This window comes from Pongo pygmaeus, chromosome 6 (assembly GCF_028885625.2).
Source record: "Pongo pygmaeus isolate AG05252 chromosome 6, NHGRI_mPonPyg2-v2.0_pri, whole genome shotgun sequence".
NCBI lineage: Eukaryota > Metazoa > Chordata > Mammalia > Primates > Hominidae > Pongo > Pongo pygmaeus.
In genome coordinates, this window is record NC_072379.2 from 110499357 (window position 1) to 110522633 (window position 23277).

General features: G+C 41.3%; 1 protein-coding gene across 5 annotated transcripts in view; it reads right to left on the reverse strand.

Annotated features, from left to right (window-relative positions):
* The window catches only part of DOCK4 (dedicator of cytokinesis 4), a 485830-nt gene that overhangs the window by 120396 nt on the left and 342157 nt on the right, over window positions 1-23277 (reverse strand). For all 5 annotated transcript variants that reach the window (XM_054494462.2, XM_063667735.1, XM_063667733.1 and 2 more), the window contains exons 23-25: window positions 21653-21845; window positions 5313-5440; window positions 3072-3206 (exon numbers count right to left, since the gene is read on the reverse strand). In XM_054494462.2, coding sequence (XP_054350437.1) covers window positions 3072-3206; window positions 5313-5440; window positions 21653-21845 — 456 coding nt within the window. The remainder of the gene's footprint in view (window positions 1-3071; window positions 3207-5312; window positions 5441-21652; window positions 21846-23277) is intronic.

A 23277-nucleotide genomic window follows, 5' to 3' on the forward strand; every position in this document is an offset into this window, starting at 1 on the left:
GAATCAAGCTAGGTCTGTCTGAGTACTCTTAAAAAAAAAAAAGTCTTAAAGCATAAAAGCAAAGATGTCAAATAATTTATGTGTGTGTTTCATGGAAAATTTCACCCCACATACTTAGACAGTCTGGTTTCTCACACAGCAAGGGGTACCACAGAGCTATGCAGGAAGGATTCTCTTCACATGATTTTCTTACAATTTAGTACAAAGGACAATCACTCTGCCTGCCCTACCCCACCTCCACCCACAGAGCTGATTCACTGACTTCCTAAAGTCTCATAATTGGCATTGGTTATTACACCATATGGCCTGAAGACCACATGTATCCCATAGAGATTTGGTGCACAACAACCTTGTACGCTCTGCACGTCGATAGAAAGCAGTTTAAAAAGTGTTTTAGCTTTTGATCTCAGGCAATCTTTAACTATGCCCAGCATTTGCTATGACTCTGTTTGCTTGCCATTATAACTTTCAAACTATGTAAGTTATATTGCCAGGAAGCAATTAAAATGTTACCATCAAAACCACAGTGAAGGAGACATCCTTCCTCTTCCACGTTGAAAGTGTAGACATACTTCTCCCCTATTCCTCCTGCTAAGTACAACTAAAAACCTGAACATCAAATATAAAACAAACAGAAAAAGACTCTGACAGGAGGGGAGAGAGGGCAGACTGGCCAAGAACCTCCTTGGGACCTGAGGAAGGGCACGGTGTGTATTTCTTTGGATTTTCTTTTTTGCCTCGTGTATTTCAAAGATGGGGCTGAAGAGGCCAGCAACTGTGAAAGACCAATAGTTGGTAGACAAAAGAAAAAGTCCCAAAAAACCTTATTTCTCCAGCCAAAGGACTAGGAAAGGGCAGCCCTGCAGGGCAATACTTTTAGCCACAGTTGCTCTATTCTAGCCGAACACCACAGAAAACTTTGGCCTCAATCACCTGTTCACTGCAAAGGCTGAGTGAGGAGCCTAGACTTCCACCCTCATGAGGATGTAGTGAGGTGCCCCAACATCTCTCCTAGAGTGGAGCCAGAGAACGTCAAACAGGGAGTAAGTACTTTCATAACCACGAGTCAGTGTTGGTGAAAACAATGGGAGGAGCCTGGGCTTCCACCCACAACTGGCAGTAACAAGTCACATTTTTTTCCCTAACCACTGGGGTGGTGTCAAAGAGGCCTAGTAGAGTCAGGACGGTCACCATGGCCCAGCAGGAACAAAGCCACTCCCACCACATTGGCAGTAGAGACCACATGCAGAGCCAGAACTTCCACCTCGCCCAGCAGTAACAAGAAGCCCTCTTGCCTCAGGTGTCAAAGGAAGCCAAGCGGTGAACCTGGATTTCTATTTTCTATCGCTGTCTCACCATAACATGTAGGCACTCACTGTTCCCCTGATGAGTGGTGTCACATAAAGCCAGCTAAAACAGAAGGTTTATGTAAGATCCAGAGCTTTATAATATAGAAATGTCTTGGTCATAAGAGAAAATAACACATCCTATCAAGAACGAAGAAAATCTCAAATTGAATGAAAAAGACAATCAATAGATGTCCACATTGCAATGTCAGATTGTTAGAATTATCTGACACATACAAAATGGTTAAGGGACTTACACATAAAATATAAAACTATACTACTTTTAGGAAAGAAACTAGGAGATAACATTTAAGATACAGGGCTAGGCAAAAAGAGTCAAAAGCTTGAACTATAAAAGGAAATTAATAAACTGGACTTAAATGAAATTAAAAATTTTTGCTCTGCAAAGCTTGTTAAGAGGATGAAAAAACAAGCTACAGAGTAGGAGAAGATACCTGCAAACCACATATTATAAAAAGAAATAAAAACTCAACAGTGAAAAACAATCCAATTAAAAAAATGGCAAAAAGACATGAAAAGACATTTCACTGAAGAGGATATATAGATGGCAAATAAGTATGTGAAAAGACGCTCAGCATCATTAGTCATTAGGGACATGCAAATTAAAACTACAATAAGATATCACTACATAGCTATCAGAATGCTCTCCACTCCATAAAAGGGATAACACCAAATGCTGATGAGAGTACTGAGAAAGTGGACGATTCATAACTTGTATATACAGTATATACAGTAGAGCCACTATTTTCCATAGTGGCTATACCATTTTATATTCCTGTATATACACAAATAGATACACATATATAAACTGCCAGATGTATTATTTCTTAATATTATTTTCTTAATGTTTTACATGAATATAAAATACAGATATAATATTAGACTCAAAATAGTGGCACTTCAAAGCACCTTAAAATTTGCCAATTCCAGGCTAGGCATGGTGGCTCACGCCTGTAATCACAATACTTTGGGAGGCCAAGGCGGGTGGATCATCTGAGGTCAGGAGCTCGAGACCAGCCTGACCAACATGGTGAAATCCTGTCTCTATTAAAAATACAAAAATTAGCCGGGTGTGGTAGTGGGCGCCTGTAATCCCAGCTACTCAAGAGGCTGAGGCAGGGGGAATTGCTTGAACCCAGGAGGTGGAGGTTGTAGTGAGCCAAGATCACGCATTTGCACTCCAGCCTGGGAGACAGAGCGAGACTCCATCTCAAAAAAAAAAAAAAAAAAAAATTTGCCAATTCCAACCTTCTCATTTCCTAACTAAGAAAACTGAGGCCTAGAAAAGTTACGATCCTGACTAGTCAGAGTGAAAAATTTGGAATGAAAACTCAGGGCCCCTGACTCCTATTACTCTGTTTCACTCTTCTCATTTCCTCAAGCAATTTGATGGATGATAAGAGAATAAAAAGTTATCAAGTTGACTTGGGATATAAAATCTTGGGTTAATTTAAACCGGGCAAGGTATGACTAATATCAAAGCTGGCTTTCTGCAATTAAAAACTGCTTATTCCAAGTTCCTTTAACAAACATGCTTTATATCTTGGTTTCCTTGTAAAATTAAGGTAACCTCATATGATTTTGAAATGCTCATGGGTTACTCTCCTAAGGCCAGATTTTCCAGATTATAACATCAAGCCACCTGCAACGTGACTGAAGCATAACCAGGCCCTGTTCCATGTGCCATCTGCTCTATGATCTTACAGTGACATCCTGGAACTGGAACCGCATTGCTGAGCTGGATGGCTGAGGTCGGCTGGTGATCTCCAATATGGTCCTCAGCAGGATATCCAGCAAGCTGGCCACTATCACATCTATTTCCTCCAGCACAGATTTTTCCTTAAGAGAAAAAAAAATAATATGTTCAGGAAACTGGGGTTTAACATGCATTTCAATCTAACAGAAAAGGGGAAATCAAAGAGTCAGAGAACTTGAGGCATGGATTTCACCTAAGTGAATGATCTCCTTTTACAGTAAACAAAGGCACAGAGAAGTTAATGGCTTACCCAAGAGTACACAACTCAGTGGTGCAATGGATACCTGAGATACAAGTAAAAAGGTGGGTGATATCATGAAGGCACACCAGACTAACTCAGAACACCAGCTAGGCTCCCAACAGGGTGTGTGACCTCAGGCAAGTCAGTTTGCCTCCCTGAGCCTGAATCTTCACTGCAAGTCCATCTTGGTTCTTGGCCTATGATTCCTTGGTTCTAGACTGTGCTTACATTTACTTTTCTCAATATTAGAGTTACATCGGTCATTTTCCAAAACTTTAAGTACAAATGACTATTCCTATAAAAAATGATTTTTAAAAATCTTTGCACGTAAATATTAGGAAATAGTGTTTAGCCCAGACAAATACCCTTAGCTACAGAGTGGATCTAAGGTCAGTGGCCACGTGGAAACTGCTTTCCTGATGCAAAGTTAATAGTATCTACGCCCCAGGACTTGAAAGAGAAACCCAAATTGCTCTGCACTGACTGTACGTGGAGTTGGGTTCTTATTACACCTGCACAAAACAAAACTCTATGTACAAATGCTCCTAACCAAGGAGATCACTCTTTGTAAAAAATACTTTTAGAAAGTACGAGTTTGAAAGAGCTTTTTGGCTAGGATTTTATGATAAATTTTCTTACACTTGCAAGAAAACTACCAAGGTTTTCCCTCCAGCGACTTGGTTTCTGCTCTGAATGTCTTACAGAGCAGAAGTTGTGGAGGTGATTTCTTTTTACTTCTCTTCTGCTGTTTTTGGTTTTGTGCAGTGAACTATCTAACTTACATTTTACTCTCAGCAATTATAATTTGGAAAAAGATTCTAACTAGGCATAGCATAATTATTCTTTATAGAATTTTATAGAGGGGGGTTTAAAACTGAATTCATGCCTTCTGTCACCACTGTTCTATTCAGTTCCAGATCACCTTTGGGGCCCGGATCATGGGGGTGGGAAAAAGTCAACTGCTTTGTTCCATGCAGGTTCCTCTTATTACACTTCCAGAGGCAGAATTTCTAGCTTTTTTCTCTCAACTGCCAACTCTGTTCCCACGCTACTGGGGCTCTATCTCCAACAACTCCACTGAGGTCCCATCCCATCTCACTGATCTTCAGAAGCTGATCGTAAGTGACAAATTGGGGAAACTGTAGCATAAAGGTAATAGAGAAGCAGAGAAACAGGATTCTTGGCACTCATTGCCAAACTCTGCTCCATAAAACCTGTTACCAATGAGCAAAATGGTTACTTAACAGTTGCATATTGGCAGAAGTGGAACAGGATATTCTCCATATGTGGATTTCACACCAGACCCCTGAGCCATGAACACAAATACTCTGAGTTGTCCTATTTATAAGCAAGCATGTGATTCTTCTCATTTTGCAGTGCATTCTCTAATGCAATTGCATTGCATCAAGAGTCAGGCACATTGATAGGAATCCCCAAATCCATAACAATTTGGAGATCACTGGTGGGGCCAAGTAATGGTTATATTGTAAGATACCCCTAATCTCCTGGGGCTGTCCTTTGCTTCTGCAATTTCCAGGGGACCCGGCCCAAGGACCATAGCCAAGTTCTGAGTATCATGAAGTGGCCTTTCACAGAATGGATCAAAAACGACTTCATGTTGCAAGCAGTAATTTATTCTTGCCAGAGAGCAGTCATCATATCAAGATTAAAGACACACGTGGGAGGCTTTGAGATTTCTCATTTTTCTCACTCAGTATGCAGTTCTTCCTTGAAATACAAGTTTGGGGAACCCAGGTTATTTGGGGTTACAGAATCCCACAAGGTTAAAAAAATTCCTTCCAAAGAGAAGCAAAAAGTCCAGCCCAGCTGGAAATAAAAGTGAGTCTCAGAGGCTTCCTCTTTAGTGCGGTTTCTTTGTAGACCATTACAAGTTTATTTCCAGAAGCCATTTGAAGGGAACTATATACTATGACCTGTATTTACTTACTGAGCTATTTTTCTTGATGAGACAAAATACGTTGCTAAGGATACGTGCACACATGATCAGGTCCTTCTGTTCTTGCAAGTGAATGTGGAGGTGATGTAACACGACAGGCAGAAGAATGTATCGGGAATCTGAAGAGAGAAGAGTCATTAGTGTCACATCTGCTGGAGTCCCACGCAATACCTAGGGCAAATCCTTATCTACTTTTAATTCAATTTTAGTTGTTAAATTATTAACACATGTAGTTACAAAGGTATTAGTTCTACAAGGTTTATATTGAAAAACAGCAGTTCCTTTCCCTAATGCACAATTCCTACCTCAGGAGGCCTTTGACACTTTTACATGAAATAGATATCTTTTTAAAATTGTTTGTTTTACCTCTAAATTTCTAAATTACACGCTTCTCTTGCTGTTTCCTGAATTTTCGTTAAGATAGATCGCCTACTGACTTTCTACTATGGTAGATGAGGACTTGGTATTTTTTTTCCCCCTTGATATAGTTTGGCTGTGTCTCCACCCAAATTTCATCTTGAATTGTTCCCATCATTCCCATAATTCCCTGTGGGAGGGACTTGGTGGGAGATAATTGAATCATGGGGGTAGTTCCCCGTATACTGTCCTTGTGGTAGTGAATATGTCTCACAAGATCTGATGGTTTTTTAAGGGGTTTCCCTTTTCACTTGGCTTCATTCTCTCTTCTCTGCCACCATGTAAGATGTGCCTTTCACCTTCTGCCATGATTGTGAGGCCTTCTCAGCAACATGGAACTGCGAGTCCATTAAACCACTTTTTCTTTATAACTTACCCAGTCTTGAGTATGTCTTTATCAGCAGCACGAAAATGGACTAATACACTCCCTTTCCTCCCGAAGCCTCTCAAAATGGTTATATCACAATTTCTGGCTAAGTTAACATTATGGTTTTGCTGCTGTTCTGATTTCCAAACCTTTGTATATGACTGGATTTTTGCTTGTTTTTTTCTCTCTTTGAAAACTTTTGGGAAATTATCCCTGGTAATTCAAAATTTCATGATTATGTAACTCGCCTTGACCCTTTCAATCTATAAACTTGTGTTCTTCAGTTCTGGGAATTTGCCTTGAATTATTTCTAGGATTATTTTCTTCTATCCTTTGTCTGTAAATTCAACCACATTTACATTGAATCTCTTGAGCTATCTTCTGCTTTTCTAGGATGTTTCCCCTCTTTTTGTTCAACTTCCTGGTAATTTCCATACCTTATCTTCCAAATCATGTATTCAGTTTTATTATTTATGCTATCAGATATTTTATTTCCAAGAGCTTTCTCCCTCCCAGGGCCAGTGTTGTGGCTGTGTAACCTGAGAAGCCACACAGGTCCCTGTGCTCAGAAGGACCCCATGCTTGGTGAAAGCGATGCTACTGCCACCTTGAAATTCTTAACTTTTGAACAACAGGTCTTGTATTTTCATTATGCAGCCATTCCTGTTTATTTCTCTGAATGTTCTCTTTTCAGAGCTTCCCATTCTTGTTTCACAGATGCATTCTCTTCTCTCCCTGAGGCAATCAGATATTTTTTAAAATTTGTTTTGAGGCAGGAAAATAGGGTCTGGAAGCAGGGAATCTAAGGCCAATTTGTGCTGACTTCCTAAAGCTGAATCGAGGAAAAACACCATGGTCTGGGGCAGGGACTCTAAGGCCAATTCATGCTGACTTCCCAAAGCTGGATAAAAAGGGAAAACACCTGAGTCTGGGGGCAGGGAACTTAAGGCCTATTAATGCAAACTTCCAAAAGCTGAACCAAAAGGAAAAACCCCCCATCTCCCAAAGTCTGAGTAACAAGTATTAAAGGCTCCCCTCCCTACAACCCTCCCCCTTCCACCACCTCTCAGATGGAAAGGGAAAGTGCTCTGGATTGGCCACAGGCCAACCAGGGACCATTGACCATCCCTTCATCTGCATAGGGTGCCAATTTACCTCAGCCTTTAATTAGCCACAGATCAAATCCTTCATCCAGATAAAGGACCTCAAAAGAAGTACTTCAAACCCAGAAGACTTTGTAACCCGGCCCTAGAGTTGCTTGATTGGGCTGACTCCCATCCTGTGGAGTGCTTTCTCACTTTAATAAATTCCCGTTTTTGCTGCTTGGTTCCTGTTTTTCATTCCTTTGTTACTTTGTGTGTTTTGCCAAATTCTTTTTTTTTTTAATTTTCTTATTATTATACTTTAAGTTTTAGGGTACATGTGCACGAATTCTTTGTTCAGAAGGCCAAGGACCTGAACATCTCACACTCAAGACCCCTATTCTGGTAACAGTTTTGCTCCCTGAACTATTTTTTTCTTCCTAGTTACTTTTTTTTTTTTTTTTTGAGATGGAGTCTCGCTCTATTGCCCAGGCTGGGGTGCAGTGGTGCAATCTTGGCTCACTGCAACCTCTGCCTCCTGGGTTCAAGTGTTTTCCTGCCTCAACCTCCCCAGTAGCTGGGACTACATGCACGTGCCATCACACCCAGTTAGTTTTTGTATTTTTAGTAGAGACAGGGTTTCACTATGTTGGCCAGGCTGGTCTTGAACTCCTGACCTCAGGTGATCCACCCGCCTCGGCCTCCCAAAGTGCTGGGATTACTTTTTTCTTTATTTATTTTGGCTTCTGCTTTTCACGAGGGGCTTTTCTCCAATATCTGATGATCCTTCATTGTCCATTCATCTTTACAAGTAAGGCACTAAAATGCTAACTGGAAATCACAAAATCTCTGTATGCCTAGGCAAGCTTGTGAACTAATGAAGCATCACTGCAGGATGGGGAAGTTAGGTGTTCCACTGGAGCAGGGGTCCCCAGAGTTCAGTATCTGAGATGGTTTCTCTTGGGCTGATCAGTTTCTCTGAAGATGAAGGGTGCAATGCCTATGAAGATGAATCAATTTCACCTTCAGAGCTACCTGATATTTTCAATTCCTGATCCTTTCTGAAGCCTACCTGAGTCTTCTGAGGTTCTGTGGAATAAATTAGTTTGCTCCTTGGCTCTACCCTAACTCCACACACACCATGCCCACATTTCAGCCTTGTCTTGTCTGCAAGTCAACTGCCACCCAGCCTTGTAAAAATTGCTATTTCTTATGCATTGTATCTCTTCTTCCATTCTCTTAAACCTGTGAGCTTATACCTTAAAAAAATTGCTTTTTGTATACAAAAACCCTTTTCAAAACTTTAGCAAATCAATTCCAAAAATATATTAATATAAAGTTGATAACACCCTTGACATCTGATTGAGTTCCTCATCCTCCACCATCCCCAGGTGATGTCTGATCACCTTGCCCTGTCCTCAGCAAGAATCCTGTTAGGTCAGTTTAACCAGAATCTGCACACTCCCTGCCCCCACCTCCCACCCTTATCTTTAATGTTTCCTCTTAATAATTTCCTGTCTACCCACCCCAACTCTGTTCCTTGGCTATAAAGTCCCACTTACCCATGCTATATTAGAAATTCAGCCCAATCTTTCTCTCCTATTGCAAAATCCCTTTGCAGCCATCACCACACCTATCACCATGACCCTCACCTTGAAAAAAGCCTGACTTACTGTCCTCAGAGCCCAAGCTAACCCATCATACCCCCTGTGACCTGCACATATATATACAGACGGCCTGAAGCAACTGAAGAACCACAGAAGAAGTGGAATTAGCCAGTTCCTGCCTTAACTGATGACATTCCACCATTGTGATTTGTTCCTGCCCCACCCTAACTGATCAATTGACCTTGTGACATTCCTTCTCCTGGACAATGAGTCTCAGAAGCTTCCCACCCAGCACCTTGTGACCCCTGCCCCTGTCCGCAAGAGAACAACCCCCTTTAACTGTAATTTTCCATTACCTACCCAAATCCCATAAAACTGCCCCACCCATCTCCCTTTGCTGTCTCCTTTTTCGGACTCAGTCCACCTGCACCTAGGTGATTAAAAAGCTTTATTGCTCACACAAAGCCTGTTTGGTGGTCTCTTCACATGGATGCGTGTAACACTTACCATCCTCAGCAAATGCCATTAAATATTTTTTTCTTTAACAGATGCCGAGGTAATTCAACAGAGAAACAATAGTTTTTTTCAACAAATGGTGCTAGAACAATTGGATACACATATGTTAAAAACAAAAACAAAAACCCTCTATCCTTACCTTACACCAAATGCAAAATTTAACTTGGTATAGATCATAGACCTAAATGCAAAGGCTAAAGGTATAAAAGTTCTGAAAAAGCCGGGCGCGGTGGCTCACACCTGTAATCCCAGCACTTTGGGAGGCTGAGGCGGGTGGATCACAAGGTCAGGAGATCGAGCCCGTCCTGGCTAACACGATGAAACCCCGTCTCTACTAAAAATACAAAAAATTAGCCGGGCGTGGTGGCACGTGCCTGTAGTCCCAGCTACTAGGGAGGCTGAGGCAGGAGAATCGCTTGAACCTGGGAGGCAGAGGTTGCAGTGATCCAAGATTGCGCCACTGCACTCCAGCCTGGGAGACAGAGCGAGACTCCGTCTCGAAAAAAAAAAAAAAAAGTTCTGAAAGAAAACATAGAAGAAAATCCTGGTGACCCGGAGTTAGATACAGATTTCTTAAACAGGTACAAAACTTCAAACTACCAAAGATAGGTGATAAATTACATTTGATCAAAATTAAAAATTCTACTTGACTTGCACCACTGACCCTGTTTAAGATCCCTATTTGTTGCCTTCTTTCTACTTGAGGACCCAAGAATTAGACTGCTTAGATTAGAATTCCAGTTCTGTGAAATACTACCCTCAGTCTTTTCATCTGTGAAAGGATGAAAAGCAACGGTAACTCCTCCTGGGATTGTTTTACAGATCATATTAGCTAGTAGTGCTTGGAATGCAATGAGTGCTATGTAAGTGTTATTCTCCTTTCTTCCTCTTTCAATTTTATCCCATATCTATAGATAAAAGTGATTCTGTATGCTACTAAAAGTGATAAGGAGTGCAAATAAAGCATCCACAACTGTCAAAGTCTCTCTCTCCTTCCTTCTTTTTTTTTTCTTGAGACAGAGTCTCACTCTGTCATCCAGGCTGGAGTGCAATGGCACGATCTCGGCTCACTGCACTTCCGCCTCCTGGGTTTCAGTGATTCTCCTGTCTCAGCCTCCTGAGTAGCTGGGATTACAGGCATATGCCGCCATGCCCAGCTAATTTTTTGTATTTTTAGTAGAGACGGGGTTTCACCATATTCCCCAGGCTGGTCTTGAACTCCTGAGCTCAGGCAATTCAACCGTCTCGGCCTTCCAAAGTGCTAGGATTACAGGCGTGAGCCACCATGCTCAGCCAGAGTCTCCTATTTCTTTTGATGCCTGCCACTGGGTTACCAAAATAACCAGGTCTAGCATCAAAACAGACAACATAAGGCACAGGCATTCTATACATTAAGAAAACAAATACAGAATATTCAAATCTAAACTTGTAAAATAATTCATTGCAAGCCTTCTTTAAACAGTAAGCCTCACCAGGGAACTTAAATACTTATTTACAAATCAATTACTTGATAAAAAGAACCAGGAAAAAAAAAAAAAAAAAAACCTGAAAATTTAAGTGCCAGTAGTCATTGCCTAGTAATGTTTAATTAGAAAGGAAGATAAAGCTTATCCGGTATGTTCCTTTAGCTAGAGGGATTTGATTTCTAAAAATTCAATTTGCAGCCAATTGTTAAGAAAATATCAACTGCAAAAAAGTAAGTAAGGTGGACAAATAATTTGTGTGTGGCATGTATAAAAAGAAATACATAACAACCCAGCTTGCAGATTTGCTTTTTCTCCATTACTTGGGCAATGCCAGCCAATGCAATTGATAGAATGGGTGGGTAAATGCCAAACAAGCTGACTGGTTGATATGCTAATTTTTCCCTTTAAAAGAAAACAACCAGGCCCATCAAATAAGACCCCCCATAAAACATTCCAAGTTGAACATTCACTAACTTTCCATGCATTTAACAACAGAATCTGCCGTGCAGGTTCTCTCTTTGAAAGGGCTGATGCACTCATATTCCACATCTCAGATAATGCTCACTGTGTTGTATGTCTCCTTGAGTGTATAAGGAGTGACCCTCGTTTACTTTTTTGGTCTACACTTGAGTGCATATACAGCCAGCTCCCATCAGTAATCCCCACTGGACACGGGACTAGGAAGGAACAAGGGAAGCTAGGTAGATTTCCTCCTTTAGGTTAATTTTGAGGAGTCATACTTTTGCCTCCTCTATCAACAAGCTTTAGACAGGGATCCTTGAAGTCAGCATCGGTCACCAAGAGAGCGAGGTCTGTGAGTCCCATGGCAACACACAAGGGTTGGCCGTTACATTCCACAAACTGGGCTCTAGCACGGGCTGGATATGGGCACTGCAGAGGGGCGGCCTCAGTACGGGGAGATTGTAAACAAGGGAGGCAGAAGGACACACGGCAGCACAGCTTTGCATGTAGTAGAGCTGCTGACTAAAGAAAGCCTGACATCAGAGCTGGGATGGGCCTCTGTGATCAAAGCCACCAGGAATTGAACTGCCAAAGTCACAGCCAGTCGCAAAACCTGCAAACAAGCTTTTCAGACACTGGAATACAGACAACAAGAACTCAGAGAGGACAAGACTGCAGATTCAGTGGGCTACGTTCTCATGCCGACAATGTCAGGATCACAGAGGAAAGCAACAGTGGAGGGCTGCGGATGATCCCTGCATTAAGCTCCCAGATCCCACCCACTGGTTTTAATCCCACCCTGAATGCCTCTACCTCAGGCATCCTTCCTAAAGCAAGACACATGTACTGTGTACATCTTACTTTTGGTAGTTGTGCCACCTCCTGGCCTGGGACTCCTACACAGCCACCCTGCCACACATTGTTTTATTGTCATATTCATGCTCATCCTTAGCTCAAAAAGTTGCTTTTCCAATAAGATTTTTTTTAATACATATCATTTATTCAGTAGCTTTTTTTTGTTTGTTTTGTTTGCTTTAGACTTAGTCTTGCTCTGTCGCCCAGGCTGGAGTACAGTGGCATGATCTCGTCTCACTGCAACCTCCTCGCAGGTTCAAGTTATTCTCCGGCCTCAGCCTCCGGACTAGCTGGGGCTACAGATGCAGTCCACTGTGCCTGGCTAATTTTTGTATTTTTACTAAGGGAGGAGACCACCCCTCACATTGTCTTATGCCCAATTTCTGCCTCCAAAGAAAGAAGAAATGAAAATTAAAAGGCAGAAATGAAATCCACAGGCAGACAGCCCAGTGCCACACCCTGGGCCTGGTAGTTAAAGATTGACCCCTGACCTAATCGGTTATGTTATCTATAGGTTACAGACATTGTATGGAAAAGCACTGTGAAAATCCCTGTCCTGTTCTGCTCCGTTCTAATTACTGGTGCATGCAGTCCCCTGCTTGCTCAATCAATCACGACCCTCTCACACGGACCCCATTAGAGTTGTAACCCTTAAGAGGGACAGGAATTGCTCACTCGGGGAGCTCAGTTTTTGAGAAGTGAGTCTTGCCGATGCTCCCAGCCGAATAAGGCCTTTCCTTCTTTAACTCGGTGTCTGAGGAGTTCTGTCTGTGGCTCGTCCTGCTACATTAGTAGAGATAGGGTTCTACCATGTTGGCCAGGCTAGTCTCAAACACCTGACCTCAGGTGATCCACCTGCCTTGGCTTCCCAAAGTGCTGGGATTACAGGCGTGAGTGACTGCACCCGGCTATTCAGTAGCTTTTGTTACTGTATCCCGATCCCTAACCCATGACTCAGTCAGTATCTAGTGTTCTTGAAACATCTATTAAGCACCTACTTTGCACCAGGCACTATTAGGGAAGCTGAAGATATCATTGTGATCAAGGCAAATAAAGTCCCTGGCCTCTGGGGTTTCCCATCTGGGGTAGAGGAGGGAAACAGACGTTAATCAATGAAATACCCAATTCTCTATTTCATTATAATTGTGCTAGGTAATTCAAGAAGCAAAACACAGTGTACTATAAAAGTGATAACTGAGTGGGTAGGGCAGCAAGATTTCTTGAGAATATGAGAGACTAAACCATGAAGGATAAGTGGGAATTAACTCTATTGGGCAGGAGCTGAAGAAAGTGGATTCCAAACAGAGAAAAGTAGCAAGGAGATGAGATGAGGCAGGCGGATGGGGCCACATCACAGGGCCTGGAAGATCAATTCCGGAGCGTGTGCCCTAATAAAATAGAACCGGGATGTGAGTAGGAGCTGGGAGTGACATCATCTGGTATGTTTCTAAAGGTAACTTTGGCTAATAGATGGGTAGGTGAAAGGAAATACAGTAAACAAGGAGAGAAAGGACAGAGGCAGCTCAGAGCAAGTGCAGCTGGATTAGAGAGGAGGCAGTGGGGGTGTGGAGAAGCTACAGAGGCATGTGAGGTGTCTTGGCCAGGGACACACAAAGGGCAAAAGGGAGAAGGGAACGACTCTGAGGCTTCTAGGTGGATGGTGCTGCCACCTACTGAGCCAGGGAAGACTAAGCTCAGAGAGAAAAAAGTTGAGATTTCCATTTTAGACATGCTGAGTTTAAGAAGCCTGTGAGATATCCATGAGAGATGTTAAGAGCACAGTTGGATACTCAAGTTTGGAGCCCCGAGGAGAGATCTGGCCTAGAAATATAAATGTGAGAGTTGGGTCAGCACATGGACGGCACTAACTGAGGCTAAGCAGGTGGAATGAGCCCCAAGATTTGCTCAGATCTCCCTGCTACATGGTACCCTGGAAACTTGCCCCATCACAAATGCTGCTTTATCATATTATAATTATTTGTTCGACATCTACTTTTGTGCTTTACTGTAAACAGACAGAGGACAGGGACTCTATTGGTTCAATTTGTTATAGTATTTCCATCATAATATATTTCTAATATAATACTGTGGAGTCTGCCCATAATAAATATTTGTTGAATGAATGGACTCCATCATGAGTTCTACTGGATATTACAGGCTACTGAAATAGAGCCTGGCATTTCTGTCTTCAGGTTTAAACACAGCTTAAACAGGAAGAGTGAGGAGGCCCATTATCAGTCTGGTTTACAATGACTCCATCTGCTGGTGCTTGCTCTGAGCACGGGGAGACAGTGATTCCCACTACCTTGCAAGCCACAGCAGCTGCCTGTGACACACATGCTCCCCATCCCTCTGAAAATCTGTGCAAATGTGGATGAGCGACGTGTAAGAAATGAAATGATACAGGTGTCACCCTTTCCCCAGTAATGTGCTGTTATACTGTCAATCAGCATTGAGAAGTTCAGAAACATAGTAAGAGAACTAAGTTGAAAGGGAGTCTTGTGACTCCCAAAATATGTGAGTTTACATTTGTTTTCAAAACCCACAGTTAAAACCTAGGGGCAACTATGATTTCAGTGAGGCATATTTTTCATCTTAAGTTCTATGTCCAGGGTGAGGTGTTACCTAAAACTATTAATTTTATCTTTGCCCTGTCTAGAGACAGATGTAGAAACTATTTTTCAAAGATACATCTTTCTAGGTTCTTCATTAAGAACATCCACTTAAACATGGTTATAGCTGTTTAACCTTTAAGAACAACAACAAAAACGGAAAACCCAAAATCATTATGTGGGCAAATCTTTCATAAAATCCAAGAAAAGAGTCTGAAAAACTGTGGAAACTGTTAAACTTTCAGCAAGTGCTTTCAGAGCTCCCTGATGATGAAGAACACCTGGAAAGGCCTTCACCCCTGAGGTTTTTTCCTTTTGGAAAAGCCTGGGAGAGGGAGCCAGAGGGGAATACAGGTAAGGGGGAAGTGGGGGGGGGGGGGGGAGATAAAGGGATTGAGACTGAAGGAACAGAACACTAATGATTTTTAGCCAAAGGCTTTCTTGAGGTCCTAGGTAGTTTTTGAAAATATACTTTTATATTGGATCATCACAAATTCCATATTTAAAAAAACGAAGGTCTGTACATTTTTTCCAATGGTCCTGCATTATTACTCTGCTTCTAGAGAAAAAAGAAGCCCTTATTTATGCAACTTTATTCTTTATAAGGACTCTCTATTTTGCAAGCCCTGGCTAGCAGAAAGGTCCTAAACAAATGTCATTTTTAAGAATAAAAGAAATTTAATCACTTGCAATGCAATAAAACCCAACACTAAACTACACTTTACAGTTCTCAGATATAAAAGCTACTAGGCACCCATCAACCATAGTAGGATTTTATTCCTGAAGTTATCAAATTAATAGAAAAACCTATCAAACATCGTTTCTTTATATTATGGCCTAAAATGTTGGGGAGGGCATTAATTCTTAGAGTATACTTTAAAAATAGTCTAATAGTCTACCTTTCTCTTTCCTTCCCTTAATTTCTTTATTGCAGTTTTGTATAAAATCCACAAAATTCTTAATGGGGACTGGGGAGTTTCTGCCAAAAAGAAAACCAATTACTCTTGACTACTTTAAAAAATTCCTACCCTAAAACACCTGATTTTTTAGCTTGTAGGCAAAAGCAAGTTGTACCAGCAAGCTTCTCATCAATGGTACATGATCAGTGCCTTTAGGTCTTTATACTTCTATTATCTGTGCTGGGACTTGCCTGATAAACTGTTCAATTCTTCCAAAGTAGAAACATATATAGCTATTTTTCAGCAAGAAAATAGCTCAGCATTAACTCCAGCCATCTGTTAAACAAATCATCAAGTACCAAGCAATGGTGACAAATGCAAAGTGAATGTAAAACCCACAGCTCTAGCAGAATCTGACCTTGCAAAGTCCGGGAGACCCTGTTCCTGACATCTCGCTACCATGCCCTAAACTATGTCTCTCGGCTACCCTCTACACTTCCTCCTTCCCCAACAATCTCTCCGCATCAAATCTACCCTTTGTCACTGCCAAAGCTGTCTTCTCCAAAACTATTTAGACTCTTCTATTCATGGTCTTCAGCAAATAGGAAGAATAAAATTTGGGGGAGAAAGGGAAAAATGAGTTGCTGATTTTTAATGCTTTAAATAAATCCACCTGGACCCCAGATTATTTAGGAATTAAATACCAATCTATTTAGATTCTAAATGTTATCTGTGTCCTTCAGGTTTGGTCAGATGTTCTAGAATTTGACCTTGGGGGTGTGACTAAGAGGGTGATTCAGTCCTCCTGCCTGCTCTGTCCAGCTGTGAGGCTGCCCAGAGACCCTCAATGCAACCTGGCTTGAATCTTCCCATGACAACATTTCATTCCCTTCTTTGGGAGTGACATTCACATATGTCCTTCTTTCTGTCTTCTCTATGTGTTAATTTCTACTCTAAGCTCAACCATGACTATTCTGCAGCCATGCTTGTTCCTTGGCATGCCTCCTCTGCTTTTTTCTCCTTGGGATTCGTGATGGTTAATTTTAATGTGTCAACTTGTCTGAGCCATGGGGTGTCCAGATAGTTGGTTAAACATTTTTCTGGGTGTGTCTGTAAGGAAGTTTCTGCAGGAGAATCACGCTGGAATTGTTGGACAGAATTAAGCGAACTGTCCTCCCCAATGGGGTGAGCCTCATCCACTCTGTTGAAGGCCTGAATAGAAGAAAAGGCTGAGTAATGGAGAATATGCTCTCTCTTCCTGATGGTCTTTGAGCTAGGACAATGGTCTTCTCTTGCATTTGGACTTGGACTTGAACTGTAACTTATACCATTGTCTCTCCTGCTTCTCAGGCCTTTGGTCTCAGACTGAAACTATATCATCAGCTCTTATGGGTCTCCAGCATACTGGAGATATGAGATTTCTCAGCCTCTATAATCATGTAAACCATTTCCTTATGACTCCTTTCCTTCTTTCCTTCCTCCTTATTTCCCTTCCTTTCCTTCCTTCCTTCCTCCATGTATATACACACACACCCTATTGGTTCTGTTTCTCTGGAGAAATCTGACTAATACAGGATTCTAATAAAATGTCAACTTTTAGAACTTCCTAGATGTCTTGATGGGCTTGTAACATCTAAGGTCTGAAAAGCTTTTGAAATTCATTTTCTTAAAATGTGAGCCAACTGTACTCTTTGCTCCCCCCTTTTTTTGAGACAGGGTCTCCATCTGTCAGACAGGTGGGAGTGCAGTGGTGCGATCATGGGTTACTGTATTCTCAACCCCCTGGGCTCAAGTGATCCTCCCACCTCAGCCTGCTGAGTAGCGGGGACCACAAATATGCACCACCACACCTGACTATTTTTTGTTCATTTTTTGTAGAGATGCTGGTAATATCTTAATTTCAGCCCATTGAGAACAATTTGGACTTCCACCCTATGGACCAGTAGGATAAGAAGTTTGTGTTGTTTTAAGTCACTAAGTTTGCGATTATTGTCACAGCAGCAATGAGAAGTGACTATACCATAACTGTATCTAAAATGAGTCTTATTTCCATATTTTGGTGATGCTATTGTTTTATAATAAAAGAATTTTTTTTTTTTTTACCCATCCTTTGTCATTTGGATACAGTTATCTCTGGGAAAATAAGATATAAACCTAGGGCATTCAATCCCAAGTTCCCCATCCCCCCAAAAAATCCTTTTGCTGTTGTAAAAATTGTGTACGTGTGTGTTAATTTTTTTTTTTTTTTTGAGATGGAGTCTCGCTCTGTTGCCCAGGCTGGAGTGCAGTGGCATGATCTCGGCTCACTGCAAGCTCCGCCTCCCGGGTTCAGGCCATTCTCCTGCCGAAGCCTCCCGAGTAGCTGGGACTACAGGTGCCCGCCACCACGCCCAGCTAATTTTTTGTATTTTCAGTAGAGATGGAAGTTTCACTGTGTTAGCCAGGATGGTCTCAATCTCATGACCTCGTGATCTGCCCGACTCGGCCTCCCAAAGTGCTGGGATTACAGGCGTGAGCCACCGCGCCCAGCCTGTGTGTGTTAATTTTTTAAATGAAAGGTCGGAAGTGTTAGGCTTAACCCTTTTACCTTTTGTTTTGAGTGGACTACTGGGCCCTCTTTTATTATAGTTCTTTAGTTATACAGTTTTATATTGTCCCTCTTCTTTCCCCTCCAGTCAGACAGAATCAGCCTATTTTTGTGAGATGTACCAAGGCCCTTGTGAGGATCACACTCTCCAGTTAACCACAACCCAAGATACCACGTCCTGTTCTCTGACACTGTCTGTGGAGCCTGCTGTTTGCATTTCACATCTTCTTTTCCTTCCAACATCTCCTCTTTCAACTAGACAACATAAATATGCCCATCAGTCCCCTAAGTCCACAGTTTCTGATTTAGAATGCCAAAGTCACTAGAAGCACTTTCCATGTTTCCCTAGCAGTATTGTGTAGTCACATGTGATTTAAACAGAAGGTACTCTGAGCCCTGGAAGGCTCTCAGGGATACTTCCTAGTTTTCCCCATGAAGATGGGCTCCTTCTTGATGTGTTCTGCCCAGCCCATCTATACATCACAGTCTCTGTTTTCTTCAATGATGAGTTAGGAAACACCAAGCCAAGCCACATCCTGCTGCAGCAGTGACACAAGCCCTTTCTCTGTTGAACATCTGCACGTGCTAAGGATTCTGTTGATCATGAGCCACTGTTGCTTCTCCATAATCATCCTCCATGGTGAGCTTCCCACACAACATGAGCAGACAGGGTTTCCTCTTCTTCTCTTCCTTTTCCATGCCACCATATTCAATTACCGGTTTCCCTCTACTGGCCCTGAGCCTCTCTTCCAGGGCACTGGCACAGACCCTGCAGGGTCAACATTTCTTGGGTCTCATGAGTCCTTCCATCCCTTACCATAGTACACACTCTCATCAATTCCCACGGAACCCAACGTTCTTTATCCTGCATCACAGCAGGTTCTTCTCTGTGTATCCTTCTAGTCCTGATTTCTCTATTGTCTATGGAGCATCAGGAACCAACAAGGAACTGGGCCCAAAGACAGATTACATTGCTCAGAGGCAATGAACACAAACCCCCATAATATTTTCCTTACATTTGAAAACAATTTTGATGACTGTCTTGCTCTTTTAGTGCAAGACTTTAACTTAACAAAGAATTATCTGGTCAGTGTGGGAGAAATAAGGCAGAAATCAGCAATTCCTCTGAGACAGGAGTGAACTTTTCTTAGTGTGGTGAAAGCAGGGTTGGTGTTTGAGTTAAAGTAGGGTGCTCCGTTGGGACCTACATCCCCTGCACAGTACCTGTTCCCAACCCCGGAGAGATTCCTGAGTCACTGCACAGAACCCTTAGGACTCTGAGCAGCAGAGTCGGAAAACCACTACAAGAAATATCTTTTCTCCAGGATATGTTTTTATTGGGAGAAATCGGAAGGTTGAACTTTCTTTTACATTGTTTGAAGTGCTATTTCAGAAAAAATAATTAGAAATATCTCAAAACTCCTTCAACAGGAGAAAAAATAAATTAACTGTGATATGTTCATACAGTGGAATATCATACAACAGTAAAAAATAATGAAATAGAGCTATATCTAGTGGCATGGAAAAATATAAAAGTATAATATTAGGCCAGGTGTGGTGGCTCACGCCTGTAATCCTAGCACCTTGGGAGGCTGAGGTGGGCGGATCACCTGAGGTCAGGAGTTCGAGACCAGCCTGGCCAACATGGTGAAACCCCGTCTCTACCAAAATACAAAAATTAGCCAGGCATGATGGTGGGTGACTGTAATCCCATCTACTCAGGAGGCTGAGATGGGAGAATCGTCTGAACCTGGTAGATGGTGGTTGCAGTGAGCTGAGATCGTGCCACTGCACTCCAGCCTGGGTGGCTAAGCAAGACTCCGTCTCAAAAAAAAAAAAAAGTATAATATTAATAAAAATAAAAACACTCCAAAGAGTGACATACAATGTAGTGTTATCATTTAAAGATGAAATGATTTAAAAATTTGTAAAGAAGAAAAAAATCATACAATATATTTTTAAAGCTATGTAATAAAGGAATAGAAAATAGGAACCATAATCTCTGATAGCGGAAATTTCTCTGAAGGAAGTGGGAGCCTAGACAGGAGGACCTTGAGTATATCTGTGATGAATTTCTTATTAGAAAATCTAAAGCAAGGCCGGGTGCGGTGACTCATGCCTGTAATTCCAGCACTTTGGAGGCCGAGGTGGGCAGATTACAAGGTCAGGAGTTCAAGAGCAGCCTGACCAACATGGTGAAACCCCGCCTCTACTAAAAATACAAAAATTAGCTGGGTGTGGTGGTGTGCGCCTGTAATCCCAGCTACTCAGGAGGCTAAGGCAGGACAATCGCCTGAACCTGGGAGGCAGAGGTTGCAGTGAGCCAAGATCGCGTCACTGCACTCCAGCCTGGGCAACAGAACGAGACTCCGTCTCAAAAAAGAAAAAAAAACTAAAGCAAATAAGTAGAAATGTTAAGATTTGTTAATGATTTGCCATTATTATGTTCTATTCTTAAATGTATGTATAAAATATTTTACAAGAAAATACGTAAAAAATTGTTTACTATATACAAAACTATTTCAAAAAATCATACATACACACACATTCATATGGGAAAATCATTCTTTTTTTTTGAGACAGAGTCTTGCTCTGTTGTCCAGGCTGGAGTGCAGTGGTGCCATCTCGGCTCACTGCAACCTCTGCCTCCCAGGTTCAAGCGAATCTCCCGCATCAGCCTCCCGAGTAGATGGGATTACAGGCACCTCCCAACACACTCGGGTAATTTTTTCGTATTTTTGGTAGAGATGGGGTTTCACCATGTTGGCCAGGCTGGTCTTCAACTCCTGACCTCAAGTGATCTGGCCGCCTTGGCCTCCCAAAGTGCTGGGATTACAGGTGTGAGCCACCATGCCTGTCAGGGAAAATAATTATTAATGGAATCTATTTTAATAAGTTTTTTACTTGGGATGCTGATTAAAATTTCTTAAAATAAACTTTAAAATGAGGTTAGTACTCACTCTGTTATTTCTTTGGGAAAAAAAAACAGAAGAAAACAAGAGGCAATGGAACTTACTAACAGTTATTATAACAAAATTAATTTGAGTCACTGACCACTTGTTCTTGGGGTAAAGTAAAAAACAACAATAATACAAAGTTTCATACAGCTTCAGAACGTAAATTGATGAAAAACTTTTAAAAACAAAAGAGACAAATAAGGATCCTATCAGGCACCTGTAAGCATCTCTGAAGGAGTGTTAAATCCCATTAAACATAAAAAGCAATAATGTAATCATTAGTTTTCACTCTTTCCAGAAATAAAGTTTTAATTGTCATACTTTTGTTTTGACTACTAAATACATTTACCATCCAAATAAACAATGGTTTTGAGAAAATGCCTTTTAGTTTTTTGTTTTTAATTGCATCTGCTGACCAATGGCTACAAGATGTACAAAATGGCTTTTCAGAGGCACAATTTCCTCCAAGAGACTCAGCACCCTCCAAGAGACTCAGCACCCTACCTGGGTTGGTATAAAGCTGGCTTTCCACGGTTTTGCCAATGCACTGCAGTTTGATGGCCTGCAGGGAATCATCCACATGCAGGATGGTCGGCAGACTGCCCAGGGTGTCCTGGACCAAGTTGGCTACTTCCCGGACATCAAAGAGCTTCAAGAGTTCTGAGTACACGGCAGGGAAAGAGCTCAGAAACACAGCCTTAAAAAGAAGAAGACATTTAAATCAACTCCCAGATACGCCATGAGAAATATGCTGCAAAACGTCAGTGAGTTTAAGGACCGTGGCAAGTACTTTCGAATAGTAGGAATACAAGTATGAAATGTTTCTGTTACCTAAAGCTAAAAGGTAAATTTTTAAAAAGTGCAGCAGAATAGGACAGTTTTTGAAAAGTACAAAGCAGCAGCATAATAAAAACTGGGAAATTTTGGAAAATCACTGACATTAGCAAAAGGATTGACAAAAACCTCACAGAATCAGTGAAGTGCATCACAACTGAATAGAAAGAATGCTCAACCAAGACCTGGACTGTAGTCAGTTATATTCATTCCTTTTGGAAGAAGCTTTCTGAAATGCTCACTTAAATCTCATTCACGTTTAAGAAACCAAACACATTAATTCCTCCAAAGCACTCCATTTCTGATTTAAGAAAAAACACAGGACAGGGCATCAAAGACCTAAGTTATATATAGTATTAGCTTTGCTTCCAATCAACTCTGTGACTTTGGAAAGTTATTTGAGCACCCTTTAGTTTCATCATTTAGGCTTTAGTTTCATCTCTTGTAAAACAAAAATATCATTACAAGAACCCCCTGGGTTGCTTCAAGATCTATTTTAAACCAAGAACTGTGTGTACAGACTAAGAACAAAATTTTTATGTAAATAAAAAAAAACCGATCATCATTTTTTATGGGGAAAAAAGATGCTCATATCAAATCTCAAAGGGCATACTTAAAAAATTGGGCTAGGATTGTACATCAAAACAAACAAAGTCAGCCTTTTAAAATTCCATAAAAGGAGGGCAATGAAAGAAGAGTCAACTAGCTTCAACTGTACCTAGTCAGGGAAGGAGGCACATGTTTCTAACATGCTAAAATTCAAGTGCTAGTTGGCGTACCAATGAGATCTGGCTCCATCAGAAAGTAGGTCGCGTTTACATGTGCTGATGATTCAAACACAGACTCACTCAAACTCAAATTTAAGAATTTTAGTATTTATTTATACAGCAGCAGCAAAAATATCTACAAGAGCCAAGATCTGTTTTTGATGCCAGCGCCATCAAAATACTCCAGATGCTATAAGTCAACAGCGATGGCCCTCGGCTCTTAAAAATTATAGATTTACTTAAATATATTTAAAGTTAATAACTTGATATTCTCTGTTACAGCCTGTATTTATATAACCTTCACGTCACCCTGCAGAGAGCTGAGTCATACTGATGAAGTTAAATAAAATGAGCCCAGCTTTCTGATTATTGAAAAGTCAACTAAGTTGATTTTCCTCAGGTATCCCTTAATTTATCCATTATTTCTTTATTTACATGTCTTGACTTCAAAAAGGCATCTGAATGTGCCTACAGTGTAAGATACACATAGAACAGGATGATTAAAAAGGATAAAGAACAAGTATCTTG